The sequence below is a fragment of the Rutidosis leptorrhynchoides genome, chromosome 1 (assembly GCF_046630445.1).
Source record: "Rutidosis leptorrhynchoides isolate AG116_Rl617_1_P2 chromosome 1, CSIRO_AGI_Rlap_v1, whole genome shotgun sequence".
Taxonomy (NCBI): Eukaryota; Viridiplantae; Streptophyta; class Magnoliopsida; order Asterales; family Asteraceae; genus Rutidosis; species Rutidosis leptorrhynchoides.
In genome coordinates this window covers 611,576,665-611,590,673 of record NC_092333.1, presented here as the reverse complement: position 1 = coordinate 611,590,673, position 14,009 = coordinate 611,576,665, and the positions used below count along the sequence as shown (strand labels likewise).

Sequence of the window (14,009 nt, the reverse complement as noted above, 5' to 3'; positions counted from 1 at the left end):
GAATAATGATAACGTTAAGCGGTTAGAGAAAGCGGCGGGTACGGCTAGGGGTCGAAACTATTTGATGACTAACGACGAAGCCAAGCAATCCAACGAAGTTGTCTCAGGTACCTTCTTGGTAAATTCTAATCCGGCAAGGATTCTTTTTGATAGCGGTGCAAATTTGTCGTTTGTGTCTCCAAAATTTGTGCCTAAACTTGATAGACCGTTAGCTAAGTTAAGTCGTCCGGTAGAAGTCGAAATAGCGGACGGCAAGACAGTGCTAGTGGTTGATGTGTGTAAGAATTGTGATGTTGTATTTGGTGCCGAAAACTTTAAAATTGATCTTATCCCTATGACTTTGGGCGATTTTGATATCGTTGTTGGTATGGATTGGCTCGATCGAAATAGAGCTGATATTGCATGCCATGAAAAGTTTATACGTGTGAAGACCCCAAGTGGGGGAGAGTTGATTATTCACGGCGATGAACGAAGAAGGCTTGTGCCAATATGTTCTTTTGCACGGGCACGTCGTTTTCTTGTTAGTGGTGGTATGGCTTTTCTTGCCCATGTTGTAGATGCTCGTGATGAGCCACCACCTATTCGTGACATTCCGGTGGTTAGTGAATTCGAAGACGTTTTTCCGGATGAGTTACCGGGTGTTCCGGCGGAAAGACAAGTTGAATTTCGTATTGAGTTGGTTCCGGGAGCTACTCCCATTGCTAAAATTCCTTATCGTTTAGCACCAACGGAAATGCAAGAGTTGTTAAATCAAACCCAAGAGTTGCTTGAGAAGGGTTTTATTCGACCGAGTGCTTCGCCGTGGGGCGCTCCGGTTTTATTCGTGGAAAAGAAGGATGGTAGTATGCGAATGTGCATCGATTACCGGGAGTTGAATAAAGTGACGATCAAGAATCGTTATCCATTACCTCGGATTGACGATTTGTTTGACCAACTCCAAGGTGCGACGTATATCTCTAAGATCGACCTACGGTCTGGCTATCACCAAATGCGGGTCCGTGAGGAAGATATTGAGAAAACGTCTTTTCGAACACGTTATGGGCATTTTGAGTTCGTAGTTATTCCTTTTGGTCTTACGAATGCACCGGTGGCATTCATGGATCTTATGAACCGAGTGTGCCAACCTATGTTGGACAAGTCGGTAATTGTGTTCATTGATGACATACTTGTTTATTCAAAGAGTATGAACTAACATGAACGTCATTTGCGTGAAGTATTGAAGACATTACGAAAGGAGAAGTTGTATGCTAAGTTCTCCAAATGTGAATTTTGGCTAAGGGAAGTTCAATTCCTTGGTCATATTGTGAACAAGGAGGGTATTCAAGTGGATCCGGGGAAGATAGAGACGGTGAAGAGTTGGAGACAACCGACTACTCCTACGGAGGTCTGAAGCTTTCTCGGATTGGCCGGTTATTATCGTCGGTTTATCCAAGACTTTTCTAAGATCGCTTCTTCGTTGACGAAATTGACGAGGAAGAACGCGAGGTTTGTTTGGGAAAACGAGCAAGAAGTTGCCTTTCAATTGTTGTGATGACCCGGAAATTTCTGACCAAATTTAAACTTAATCTTTGTATGATTAACATTTCTGACACGATAAGCAAAGTCTATAAAACTGAATCTCAAAATTTTTGAACTACTTTTATATATTTAAATACCCTTCGGTTGTTTTCGACGATTCGCGAACAATTATATGTAAATAGATACATATATACTATAACTTGAAAAGGTAACAATGTATTAATTGTTTGATACCGTACATTAAACTTATTGGTTTAAATATCTATTTGAATATATATGATAAGTTGAAATATTTATTATTAAAATTTATTTATAAATAACTTCCAATGTGTATTTAAAAACTGATTTATGTATATTAAAAAGATATATACATATATATAATTTCAAGTTATTTAGTAAACGATAGTAACATTCGTTTATTGATTCGATTGATATTCAGATAAGTTAAATAAAGCGTTTAAGATGAACCAGTAAAACACTAATTTACTACAGTATTTTCAAATTGCTACAGTACCCAAAATGCTACAGTGTTTTCGAAAATCACTATTTGCTACAGTGAAATTGACTTTGCTACAGTGAATTGCTACAGTGACTTGCTACAGTAACACACTATTTTAAAATGTATTTTAACAAATAGCGAGACGGTGATTTATAGAAGTAAATGACCAAAACACTCAAATGTATAAGTTATATTTTGAGTGATATAATTTAGGGATAATTTAAGGCTATATTTTGACTAAGGTACGTGTCCCAAAATGTAATGTACAAGTTTTCTCAGCGTACGAAGGGACATTCGAAAAACCGGAACTGGGACATAAGTTGAGTGACAACGTACGACTTATCGGAACGAAAATTACAAGTCAACTATGCATGTGAATTTTAATATAATATATAATTAATTATTTAAATTAAATATATTATATATATTATATAATATTATGTCGACAAGCAAGAAAACAAGCAACTTTGAGCTGTCACCAGGGGCCATGCGATCGCATGGGTTCCCCTCACATATGCCATGCGATCGCATGGCAGGGATTTCCAGGAGACATTATAAAGCTCGATCATTTGGCCAGTTTATATCCTCAATCTATTTCACTCTCTTTTTACTCCGTAATATTATTTATATTTTTATTATTATTATTAATATTATTATTATTATTATTAAGATTAATATTTATTATTAATCTTATTATTATTATTATTATTATTATTATTATTATTATTATTACTATTATTTAAAGTATTATTAAGATTAATATTATTATTAATCTTATTATTATTAGTAGTATTATACATAAAATACTACGACGAGGTCATGAGCGTGTCACTTTCAAAATGGTTTTCGAACGGGATAGAACTAAGGAAAGTATGAGTTATAACTATGAAGGTTATGGGTAATATTCATGGATATTATTCGCAAGACAAACCTAGTGTTTATCATCTCCGTTGCGTCTACGTACCTTCCTACAATATTAAATCACAATATTGATACGTAAGCATTTATATCTTATCTATTATATATTAATAGTGTATCCATGTCTAGTGCTCGAATATATATTTATACATACTTGTATACTAAATTTCGTCGATAAACAGTTTATAACGAATCACGAATTAAATACATATATTACTGGTAAAAGGTATATGATATACATGTTTTTGGAAAGCTGGCGAAAAATCAATAACTTTTCATTTAGATATCGAATAGTTTCGATGAACGGATTAAAAGATATGATCAACTGAATTATGATTGATGTTAATTGAAATTGCTTTTGAATCTGCAATTAAGATTTAAACAACTTATTTAAGAGATTGATAAATTGGATTTTTGAATATTATCAAACGAGTAAATGAATCCTTAAATAAGGTACGTCTCGTTTTGTTGAACTATTGTCAAAATTGACTTTTTGAAACGACTTTGGATAACTTTTGTATGTCGATATCGAGCATTAGGATTGTGATACACTATGACCTGACCTAGCTTGATAGACATTTATTGACCAACATATGTTCTCTAGGTTGAGATCTACGGTTATTTGGTAATCCGTGTTTCGATCACATTTTGGTGAACGACTTTATATGCTGCTAAGGTGAGTTTCATTGATCCCTTTTTAATTGCTTTTGCAATATATATTTTTGGGCTGAGAATACATGCACTTTATTTTAAACGCAATGGATACAAGTACATACTAAATTCTACACCGAGTTTGAACCGAAAATCCCTTAGCTTTGGTAACTGTTAACTGCCAGTTATAAGAACTGGTGGGCGCGAGTAGTAGTATATGGATCCATAGGGCTTGATATCCCCGTCCGAGCTAGAGCACTAGCCTTTTAACGGACGTATGATATTTGAGAAGCGTACACGTTGGTTTGCGTGTATTATTAAGATGATTATACAAAGGGTATAAATTATATATACGTTAAGTTTAGTTACCAGGGTGCTCAATTTCGTAGAATATTTTGATAAACGTTTCTGGATGAAACAACTGAAATCTTGTGATCCACCTTTATATACAGATTATACGAAACATTAAAACTATGAACTCACCAACTTTTGTGTTGACACTTGTTAGCATGTTTATTCTCAAGTTTCCTAGAAGTCTTCCGCTGTTTGCTTAGATGTTAGACAAGCTATGTGCATGGAGTCTTACATGACATATTTTTTCAAGGAAACGTTGCATTCACCAAATCATCACCATGTATCTTATTTTGACTGCATTGTCAACGGAAGTACTGTTGTAAACTATTATTTATGGTGATTGTCCATATGTAGAAATCATCAGATGTCGAAAACTTTTGATTTAAATATTCATTTATGGTGTGCCTTTTCAAAAGAATGCAATGATTACAAAATGTATCATATAGAGGTCAAATACCTCGCAATGAAATCGATGAATGACGTGTTCATCCATATGAATTTGGAGCGATCGTCACAATTGTTAAAGGAGAAGTTATGTCAAGCTCCGGTGTTATGTTGCCGGAAGGAGTGGAAGGCATGACGGTTTATTGTGATGCTTCGTTAAATGGACTCGGGTGTGTTCTAATGCAAAGAGGTAAAGTCATTGCTTATGCCTCTCGACAGATAAAGGAACACGAGACGAGATATCCGACTCATGATCTTGAGTTGGCGACGGTTGTGCATGCGTTGAAAATTTGGCGCCATTACTTGTATGGTGTCAAGTGTACGATTTATTCGGATCATAAGAGTTTGAAACACCTCTTTAATCAACGAGATTTGAATTATCGTCAACGTAGGTGGATGGATGTGGTGAAAGATTATGATTGTGAAATACTTTATCATCCGGGCAAAGCAAATGTGGTCGCGGATGCGTTAAGTCGAAAGAGTCATCACCCGGCGTTACGATTGGGATTGTTACGTATGATTATTACTAACGATTTTCTTGAAAAACTCGGAGTGATTCAAATAGAGGCTTACGTTCACAACAAGCATGCGGAGCGAATTGTGGGACAATCAGAGTTCATTACTATGGGCTCGCGGGGTTTGTTGTCTTTTCAAGGAAGAGTGTGGGTGCCTAAGATGGGTGATTACCGACAAGTGCTACTCGATGAAGCACATAAGTCAAAGTATTCCATTCATCCGGGCGCGATGAAAATGTATCTTGATTTAAGGAAATATTATTGGTGGCCGGGCATGAAACGTGATGTTGTGAAGTATGTTGAGCAATGTGTCACGTGTTTGCAAGTTAAAGCCGAGCACTAAAAGCCGTATGGTAAGTTACAACCGTTAGAAATCCCGAAATGGAAATGGGAGCACATTACCATGGATTTCATCACAAAGTTACCTAAAACGGCGAGAACCCAGTTTGATTCGATTTGGGTTATAGTTGACCGACTGACGAAGAGTGCTTTATTTCTCCCCATTAAGGAAGCGATATCGTCGGAGACCTTGGCTAAGTTGTTTATCAAGGAAGTCATCTCTCGACACGGTGTTCCTATATCTATTATTTCGGATCGAGATACTCGTTTTACATCTCGGTTTTGGGAAAAGTTTCATGAAGATATGGGTACGCAATTAAAATTAAGCACGGCATATCATCGTCAAACGGACGGTCAAACCGAACGTACGAATCAAACTTTGGAAGATATGTTACGTGCGTGCATTATCGATTTTGGTGGTAGTTGGGACGAGCACTTACCTTTGGTGGAATTCTCGTACAATAATAGTTATCATACTAGTATTGGGATGCCACCTTATGAGATGCTTTATGGGCGTAGGTGTCGAACCCCGATTTGTTGGGTGAAGTAGGACAAAAGGAAATCGGGAGTACCGATTTGGTTTTAGAGACGAATAGCAAGATTGATGTGATTCGAGAGCATTTGAAAAAGGCTCAAGATAGGAAAAAATCTTATGCCGATAAACATAGACGAACGATCGAATTTCAAGAAGGTGACATGGTGATGCTCAAAGTTTCGCCATGGAAGGGTATTATTCGGTTTCGGAAACGAGGAAAGTTAGCTCCTCGGTTTATTGGGCCGTTTAAGGTTTTAGCTCGTGTTGGTGAGGTCGCGTATCGTTTGGAATTACCCGAAGAGCTTGCGGGGATCCATAATACATTTCATGTTTCCCACCTCCGTAAGTGTCTTGCAGATGATTCATCTTGGGTGCCATTAGACGAGATTGAGCTAAATAATAAGTTAGAGTATATCGAGGAACCGATTGTCATACTTGATGAGAAGGTCAAAAGATTGAGACATAAAGAGGTTAGGACTTTTAAAGTCCAATGGCATCGTAGTAAAGGTTCCGAGTTTACTTGGGAGCCCGAAGAATTCGTGTTGGTTTATCTTCCTTCTTGTCATGCGGCTTGGATCGCGAGGACGCGCTCCGATTCAAGTGAGGGAGAGTTGTAACACCCCGTTTTCCCGTACGTATCGAAAGGTACATACTTAATCATTTATACGTTTGTAACTCGCTAGATTATGCGTAATTGTATAGATATATGTGTAGATATATATATATATATATATATACTTGATAATGTGTGCGCCTACAAGTTTATACATGGGCTTTGATAGCGTTAAGTCTTATGAGACTATTGTTGAAGTTTAGGCGAATGTAGGAAGCGGGATTTAAGTGAACAAATTAAATAAAATCGAAAAGTGTTTAAGTTGGTCGAGCTGTCCAGTTCTAGCCTTAGGCCGCGCCGCGACATTTGGGTCCGCTCTGCGGCATAACAAGCAAATTTAGATCAGAAGTTAGTTTAAGAAGGGTCTAATTTCCCTTTATGTGTCGCGCCGCGACAGTTCTGCGGAACTGGTGTCGGATTTAGCTCATTTTAAGGGTTTTTAAGGGGCAAAATGGTAAATTGACATGTGGATCTGATGGGAGCTTTAACTCTCCACCACATACTCATTTATTTCATTTCCTTTTCCTTTTTCTTTCCTATTTCTCTCCCAAAACACAAAACCTACTTAGTTTAATCTTGAGATTTGGAGTTGGAGAATTGTGAATCAAACCTAGGAGCGAGATTTAAAGTTGTTCCTTGTGTCTCTAGCTACGCGTGGATAGTCTTGGTAAGTTCTAACTCTAAGTTTTGAGTTTTAATTGGTTAATGACTAGGGTTTTGGGTACTAGAGATTTATAAGACCCATTTGGTGGTAAAATGGGTGAGTTTGGGTTATGTTGTTGTAATGAAACCCTAATAGCCACAATCTAGGATTTTGACCTTGTGATTTGAGGTTGTAAGTGTCAATTGGTGTTGTTAGTCACTAATGCACTTTAAGAATTATGAAAGAAGTGTTAATGGGTAAGTTTGACTTGATTGTGAGTCTAAGTAACATAAAATGGGTCAAAATGTACTAATTGACCTAATTAGATGAAATGGGTATGGATTACCCTAAGTTTTGTGTTAATTGAAGTTAATAGACTTTAATTCACTAGTCTTAGTGATTAAAGTCGAGACTTGGCCATTTATGGGCGGTTGTGAGTAGTTGAGTCATTTAATGCAATTTGGGTCATTAAATGCTCAAGTGGGAGTATTGTGGTTAATCCCACTAGTTGTGAAATTGAATGTGCACTTAATGATTTAGGTACATTGCGTTGAAGCTCGGAAGTGCTAAATCATCACCCTTGTGACAAGGTGAGTGAAATAATTATGCGTTCATGTATATGGCGTGTTTATTTGTGAATGTTATGGTATGAACCACGTGCCGGTAGTGCCATAACATGTGTGGGATGGGATGTGAACCACGAGCCGGTAGCATCGAGTGTGAACCACGAGCCGGTAGCACTATAAAAGAGTATGACTCGAGCGTATGGTGTGAACCACGAGCCGGTAGCACCATAGCGTTATTGGTTAACCATATTGAGATTGTTGTTTGTTTAGCATATAAAATATATTGAGTTGAGTATATGCTAATGAAGTGGTGTGATAATGTACGACTTGTTAGTGTTACGGGTATGTTGACATGCTAATTGAGTTACAAGTTCGTATGAGGTATTTGGTATTGTGATTGCAAATGGATAGGTTATATATATGTATGTATAATTGTTGCACTCACTAAGCATTGCTTACCCTCTCGTTGTTTACCATTTTATAGGTTCCGGCTTGGACAAGGGTAAGGGCATGCGGTTGGATTAGTTGTCTCCCGTTTGTGTTGACAGGGGATGCTTTTGGGATAGCTTTTGAAGTGGCCGAACGTTTTGGGTAGTTTAGCCCCAAACCATGCTCGAGTGTCGTTTGGATTATAAACTATTATTTGTTGTTGGTCAAAATTATATCACATTCGTTAATGGCCCTTGTGCCTTTTTGTAAACATTAAACTGGTAGTATGTTTTGACGAATCGTGTGGAATGGGTTACATATTTAATTGGCGCGTAAATGTGTATTATATTTTTTTAAAAAAAAAATTTATCGTACGGAGTACGGGTTGGGTTGTTTCATCCGTTTTGAAAGCACTTTCTATCGTTTTGTTCATAAAATTATTTCGAGTAAGACGCTGCTATCGAAAAATTTTAACTCGAGGCGAGCGGGAAGATACGGGCTGTCGTTGTGTTTAGCGTTTTTTAAAAAGTGTCCATTTCAAATGTAGTTAGTTTCGTTTGTTGACAAAAATATTTCGAGTTTAACGGTGCTGGCGAAAAAATTTAACTCACGGCGAGCAGGAAGATACGGGCTGTCGTTGTGTTTAGCGGTTTTAAAAAGTGTTCGTTTCGAACATATTTTTTTTCGTTTTGCTCATAAAATTATTTCGAGTAAGACACTGCTGTCGAAAAAATTTAACTCGCGGACGAGCGGGAAGATACGGGCTTTCGTTATGTTTAACATTTTTTAAAAAGTGTCCTTGTTGAATATAGTTAGTTTCGTTTTGTTCACAAAAATATTTCGAGTTTAACGGTGTGGTCGGTGAAATTTAACTCGGAGCGAGGAGGAAGATACGGGCTGTCGAAGTGTTTGGGTGGAGTTTTTATTTTAATTGAGGGAATTTACGTTTTACCCCCTGGAGTTCAGGGTAATTTTTGTAAGTTGGTTATAGTTAAGGTGGGCTTTTTTGCATTTCTTGGGTATAACTAGTTGTGGAGCCCTCGCTTTGCGCCGGGGGCTCCGTTTTGAATGCGGGTTAAAAAAAAAAGTCTTGATCTATTTTGTAAAAAAAAAAAAAAAAAATCGACATCAAACATTGAAGGGTTGTTCCTTTGGTGAAAGTTGTTTCTTTTAGCGTTCTTTTTTTTTTAAAGTTAGTTGATCTATTTTGTAAAAAAAAATGTTTTTCGACATCTTTTGGTAGCATTGAAGGGTTGTCCATTTTATGAAAGTTGCCTCTTTTATCGTTGAGGGAAAAAAAAAGGTAGTTGATTTTTTTGTAAAAAATAATTTTTTTCGACATCTTTTGGTAACATTGAAGGGTTGGTTCTTTTATCGTTGGAGACCAAAAAAAAAAGAAAGATGAAATGACGAAAATACCCCTGATTACTATTGATGAATAGTGTTACGTGGTTTTGTGTTTTAGATAGTATAGTAATAGTAATTATCCATTAGTTTTTATTAATCAATATTTTTAATATATATAAATAAATATAATTCGGGGGTGTACACTATTATGGTGAAAATTGATGGATTTAATAAGAAACTATAATTAACTATAGTCGGTAAGAATGACCACTTATGTAATATACGTAAATCACAAGCAGATGCGGAGTGCTTTGTCGCTCCAACTTTTCATATATGCCAATTATAGCTAATTAAAAATTATATATTAATGGAAACATCTCTTAATTATAAATTCTAACATACCGTAATTTTTATATTGATATTTATTTTCGAGAAATGACACTCTTATTCGTAAATCCCGACTTCCCTCTATGACTCTCCATAATTTAAGAAGTTAAGAACAAGGCTAATAATATGGTACAAATTGACTAGCGGTGTAGTTTCTTCTTATAAAACCAATCTTTTTTTTAACAGTAGTGCATGATCACTCAGGAGAACTTAATCACCCACGTATTCATCTCCCGCATTTGTATAACCCGCCTCCAATTGCTGTCTTGGAGGAAACCCGACCCAATCAGAGGGCATGGGCGGTAAAACTCCCCTCCCCCACTGCCCCCGCAACGCGATGTACGGGAGGCACCCTTGGATGGAATTCAAGGGTAAAGGTGTAACCTTGTACGTGTGCAATGCTGCACCCCACGGGAGTCGAACTTTTGACCTCTCGCTAAGAGAGGCAGACGACTACAACATGAGCTACAACACAAGGTTATAAAACCAATCTTTTAGTTGGAAGTACTTTTTACTAATATGATTAAGACAAAATACAATACGTCAATACCTCATAGATATAGGGTTTTTTTTTTTTTTTTTAAAGTTCATAGTTGTAGCTTTAACCACCCAACTTTGAGTACTTACTAATGATGTTATTGTTAGCTAATGTAAAGTTAGATTACTCCAAAGAGGATGTTGTGATTTGGGTTTTTTCGGTGCAGAAGGTATACGTGGTGGCGGACGGGGTTCGTTTAATGAGCGCTTCAAATGTTTAATTCGGAATTAGATGGATGAAAGTTGTATGGAATTCTAAGGTTCTGTCTAGTTTTCGTTAGAGTGGAATGGTAGAATGGGTTTATGGCCGTTTGGGTTAGCACGTAATGATGTTATATTTAATGGTAATTACATGTGTTGGGCCGCGGTGGCTACACGTATATAGTTTAAAGTTTAAAGTGTTTTAATGGCTCGCTAACGCAAAGATAGTCTCGAGTCATCAAATATTCATATGGACAGATCAATCAACCGTTGCTTCTGGTGTAAATGCTGGAGTGTGGCGTTTTTAAACAGAAAACATGGAAGACTGGATATGGTTCAAAAGTTCTCCACTTGGGTTTGTTTATTTTGTAGGAAGAGCGTATGACTAGAGTTGTATTTTAGAGTCATAACCCTTTTCAGGCTACTGTCTTTTTTTGAAAGGGTGGATTGTAGCATTGTAAATCCTTGCCTTTTATGCTTGTAATCTACAACTTTTCACATCTATGTGGAAAGTTTTATATATTTAATTCATGTTTTTTTTGCCAAAAATAAAAATAAAGAAAATGCTCTAAACTGAAAAACTGGGAACATAACCGTGGACTTGGCATTAGCTATTCTAAATTCCAATTGTATTTTATCATTTCCGCTTATCAGTTTGCCTGTTTTACAATCAATTACAAATTACAAAGATTTAGCTTTTAAAATTCTGTTAGTATTAATTAATGGAGCATACTTTGCGCATGAACTCCTTAACTTCCGCTACAAACTTCCCACATTCTGGCAACTCAGGGAAGGTGTAAAAACCGTGACACATGTTTCGGTAGTCCACCAAATACACCTTTTTCCCGGACCTCTTCAGCCACTGATAGTACCTTTTTTGCCAGTCGCGTAAACTATCAATGCCAGATATTACCACCATAGTTGCCGGAAAATTTATTTTTAATATGTCGTATGCATTCGGGCCGCTAACATTGATGACTGGATGATCGCGACTATAGCCTGGTGGCATCAACGCGTTCCAGTAAAAATTACATTGCCTTAACGACACAAAATAAGTTTGCGCGTATTCTTTTTCTGAATCTGTTTGCTCTTCTCCACCGAAGAATGGTTGAATCAACACTATTCCAATTACCTTCAAACATCACACAAAGTTTACATTTACATTGAATTTCAAAAGATTGAAATTTTAAAAGACAGACAACACAAACTTTAAGGCCATTGCCTAGGTTTGCATGCATATAAGAACTTTAACTTATAAGTTTATTTTGTTCCAACAAAAAATACACTTAGGATTAGAATTTTAAGATTTGCAGAACATTTCTGTAGAGAAGATGTGACATAAATGTTTGTATGTTAAATAGTGAAGATTGTTTGTTTTTATGTATGCAAAATAATATAATCTTGTCTGCGGGAACAAAAAACATGTTTCTAAGTCTGCTAGTTTGCAGACATAATTATCTTATGTTTTCAGAAACGATTTGCAGTATAAACGTCTGCAACGCATACATAAGATATTTTAAGATTTGCATACTGAAACACAAACAACACCTTAAAATTGCTTATTTGGTTATATGTTTGTGTTATGATTTTATTAGTTAGGCTAAAGATGGAAGCACTACCTTTAGTCTTTTAAAGTCGAATTCGCAAGCTCTTTGAGCAACATGATGAGCGATGTTTCCACCAGCACTATCTCCAACAAGAAAACACTGTGAAATATTCGCGTTCGCCGGTAACGATTTTGACTTATTCTCCTGATTGTCGAGAAATGTAAGTAAATCAAAACAATCATTATGTTGTGTAGGGTACCGGTGTTCAGGTGCACGTCGGTAATCAACAGCAACAACTATAGCAGGAGCTTCCCTAGCGAAACTGCGACACAGAGTGTCATATATGTTAATATGTGGGCCCAGGAACACGAATCCGCCACCATGAAAAAACAAGATGACCGGGAGATTTTGTTCGATGTGGTGTGTGGGGACGAATACACGGAACCAGATATTGTGAGTTGGATCCATTACTACGTCGTATGTCTTGACACCGTTAACTGAGTTGGAATTCGACTTGAACCGGACCTGAAATAATTTGAGGAGATTGCGGCTTACGGTGCCGTCTCTACGGCTAACGAGCTCGGTTGTGGTGGAGAGACACCATAGGTAGATATGTGTTCTCCAGGGTAAGGATAGTGAGTTTCGAGGTCTGGTTTCAGTTTCCATTGAACAGAACAAGATAAAGATAATACCAAAATTCACAATGACTAAACAATTAAATAAGGAACGTTTTAGTTGGTTAAACTATAAGCTATAGCGTATGTGCGTGTTAGTTATTCTTTAATTTTGTTGAGTAGTGTTGCAAATGTATCCAAAATGTATCCAACATATATGATCAAAATTGAATGAAGTAATCATGGTAAATTATTCTCTATTATATTCATTTAAATTCACATGAATTATTATATATGAATATAGAAAACATTCCGTGGCGATTCTAGGATTAAAATTTAATGGGGTTCCATTTTTTTTTTTTTGTAGTACTAATTATATTTGATTACTATTTTAGTCTTCTATTAACTTTAAATTCGAAGAATATATGTGATCCGGGTAGTTAAACTTAGTGGTGTCCTATACACTTCAAAGGAAAAACTATAAATTCGATAAATATATGGGGTCCTAACTTAAATTTAGTGGTGTCCTATACAATTTAAAAAGTATGTTCCACGTAAAAATTTTAAAATAGGGGTGTTCTGTGACTCCACGGACTAATACATAAACTCGCCATTGAACACATCCCCCTTTTTTCATATATTGTAATTGTTCCTGTTTTTTTATAATCATATCGGTAACATATAGATTGTATGGGGATCTTGTAAATGATTAAGGTTAACAATAAAGTTTTACTTGCTTAGTAAAAAAAACCGAAGCGTGGCTTAAGTGGTATGGAGGTGGGATCCAACTTGAAGTACTGTCAACTCAGGTTTGATTCGCACTCCAAGTCCAAGCGGATAGTTTCCAACCTTTGATGGTACTGTTTAATGCGATTTGGGAATGTATCTCGGAAGGTTTTCCCAACCTTCGATGGTACTGCCAACATCGTCGCGAATTGGGTTTTACTACTAACGCGCGTGTGAATGAAAAATAAGAGCATTCGATGTTGATATCGACGTTCAAAAAAATAAAAATTTAAAATATATATATCAATGGGAATAAATTCACTACAGAATATTATTATGAGATTAATGAAAATAAAACTAAAAGGTCCACTGTTTTATAAACATAAGTTAAAGGCAATATATATATATATATATATATATATATATATATATATATATATATATATATATATATATATATATATATATATATATATATATATATTAATACAAGAAAAATGTTAGTTTTTTTCCTCGAAAAAACTATAAACCTAAATTCAAACAAAGACTTTCATTCAAGGATGTAAGAACCAACAAGCGAAAAACAAACTAGGGAGCCTCGATCTTAGAAAGCCTAACCTTACGAA

General features: G+C 36.2%; 1 protein-coding gene across 1 annotated transcript; it reads right to left on the bottom strand.

Annotated features, from left to right (window-relative positions):
- Nucleotides 1-3,128: 3,128 nt before the first annotated feature.
- On the bottom strand, nucleotides 3,129-12,709 carry LOC139847837 (probable carboxylesterase 18). The gene is made up of 3 exons (XM_071837568.1): nucleotides 12,116-12,709; nucleotides 11,230-11,628; nucleotides 3,129-3,188 (listed from the first exon to the last, which is right to left on the bottom strand). Exons 1-3 carry the CDS (start codon nucleotides 12,707-12,709, stop codon nucleotides 3,129-3,131), a joined length of 1,053 nt encoding a protein of 350 aa, XP_071693669.1.
- Nucleotides 12,710-14,009: the final 1,300 nt, after the last annotated feature.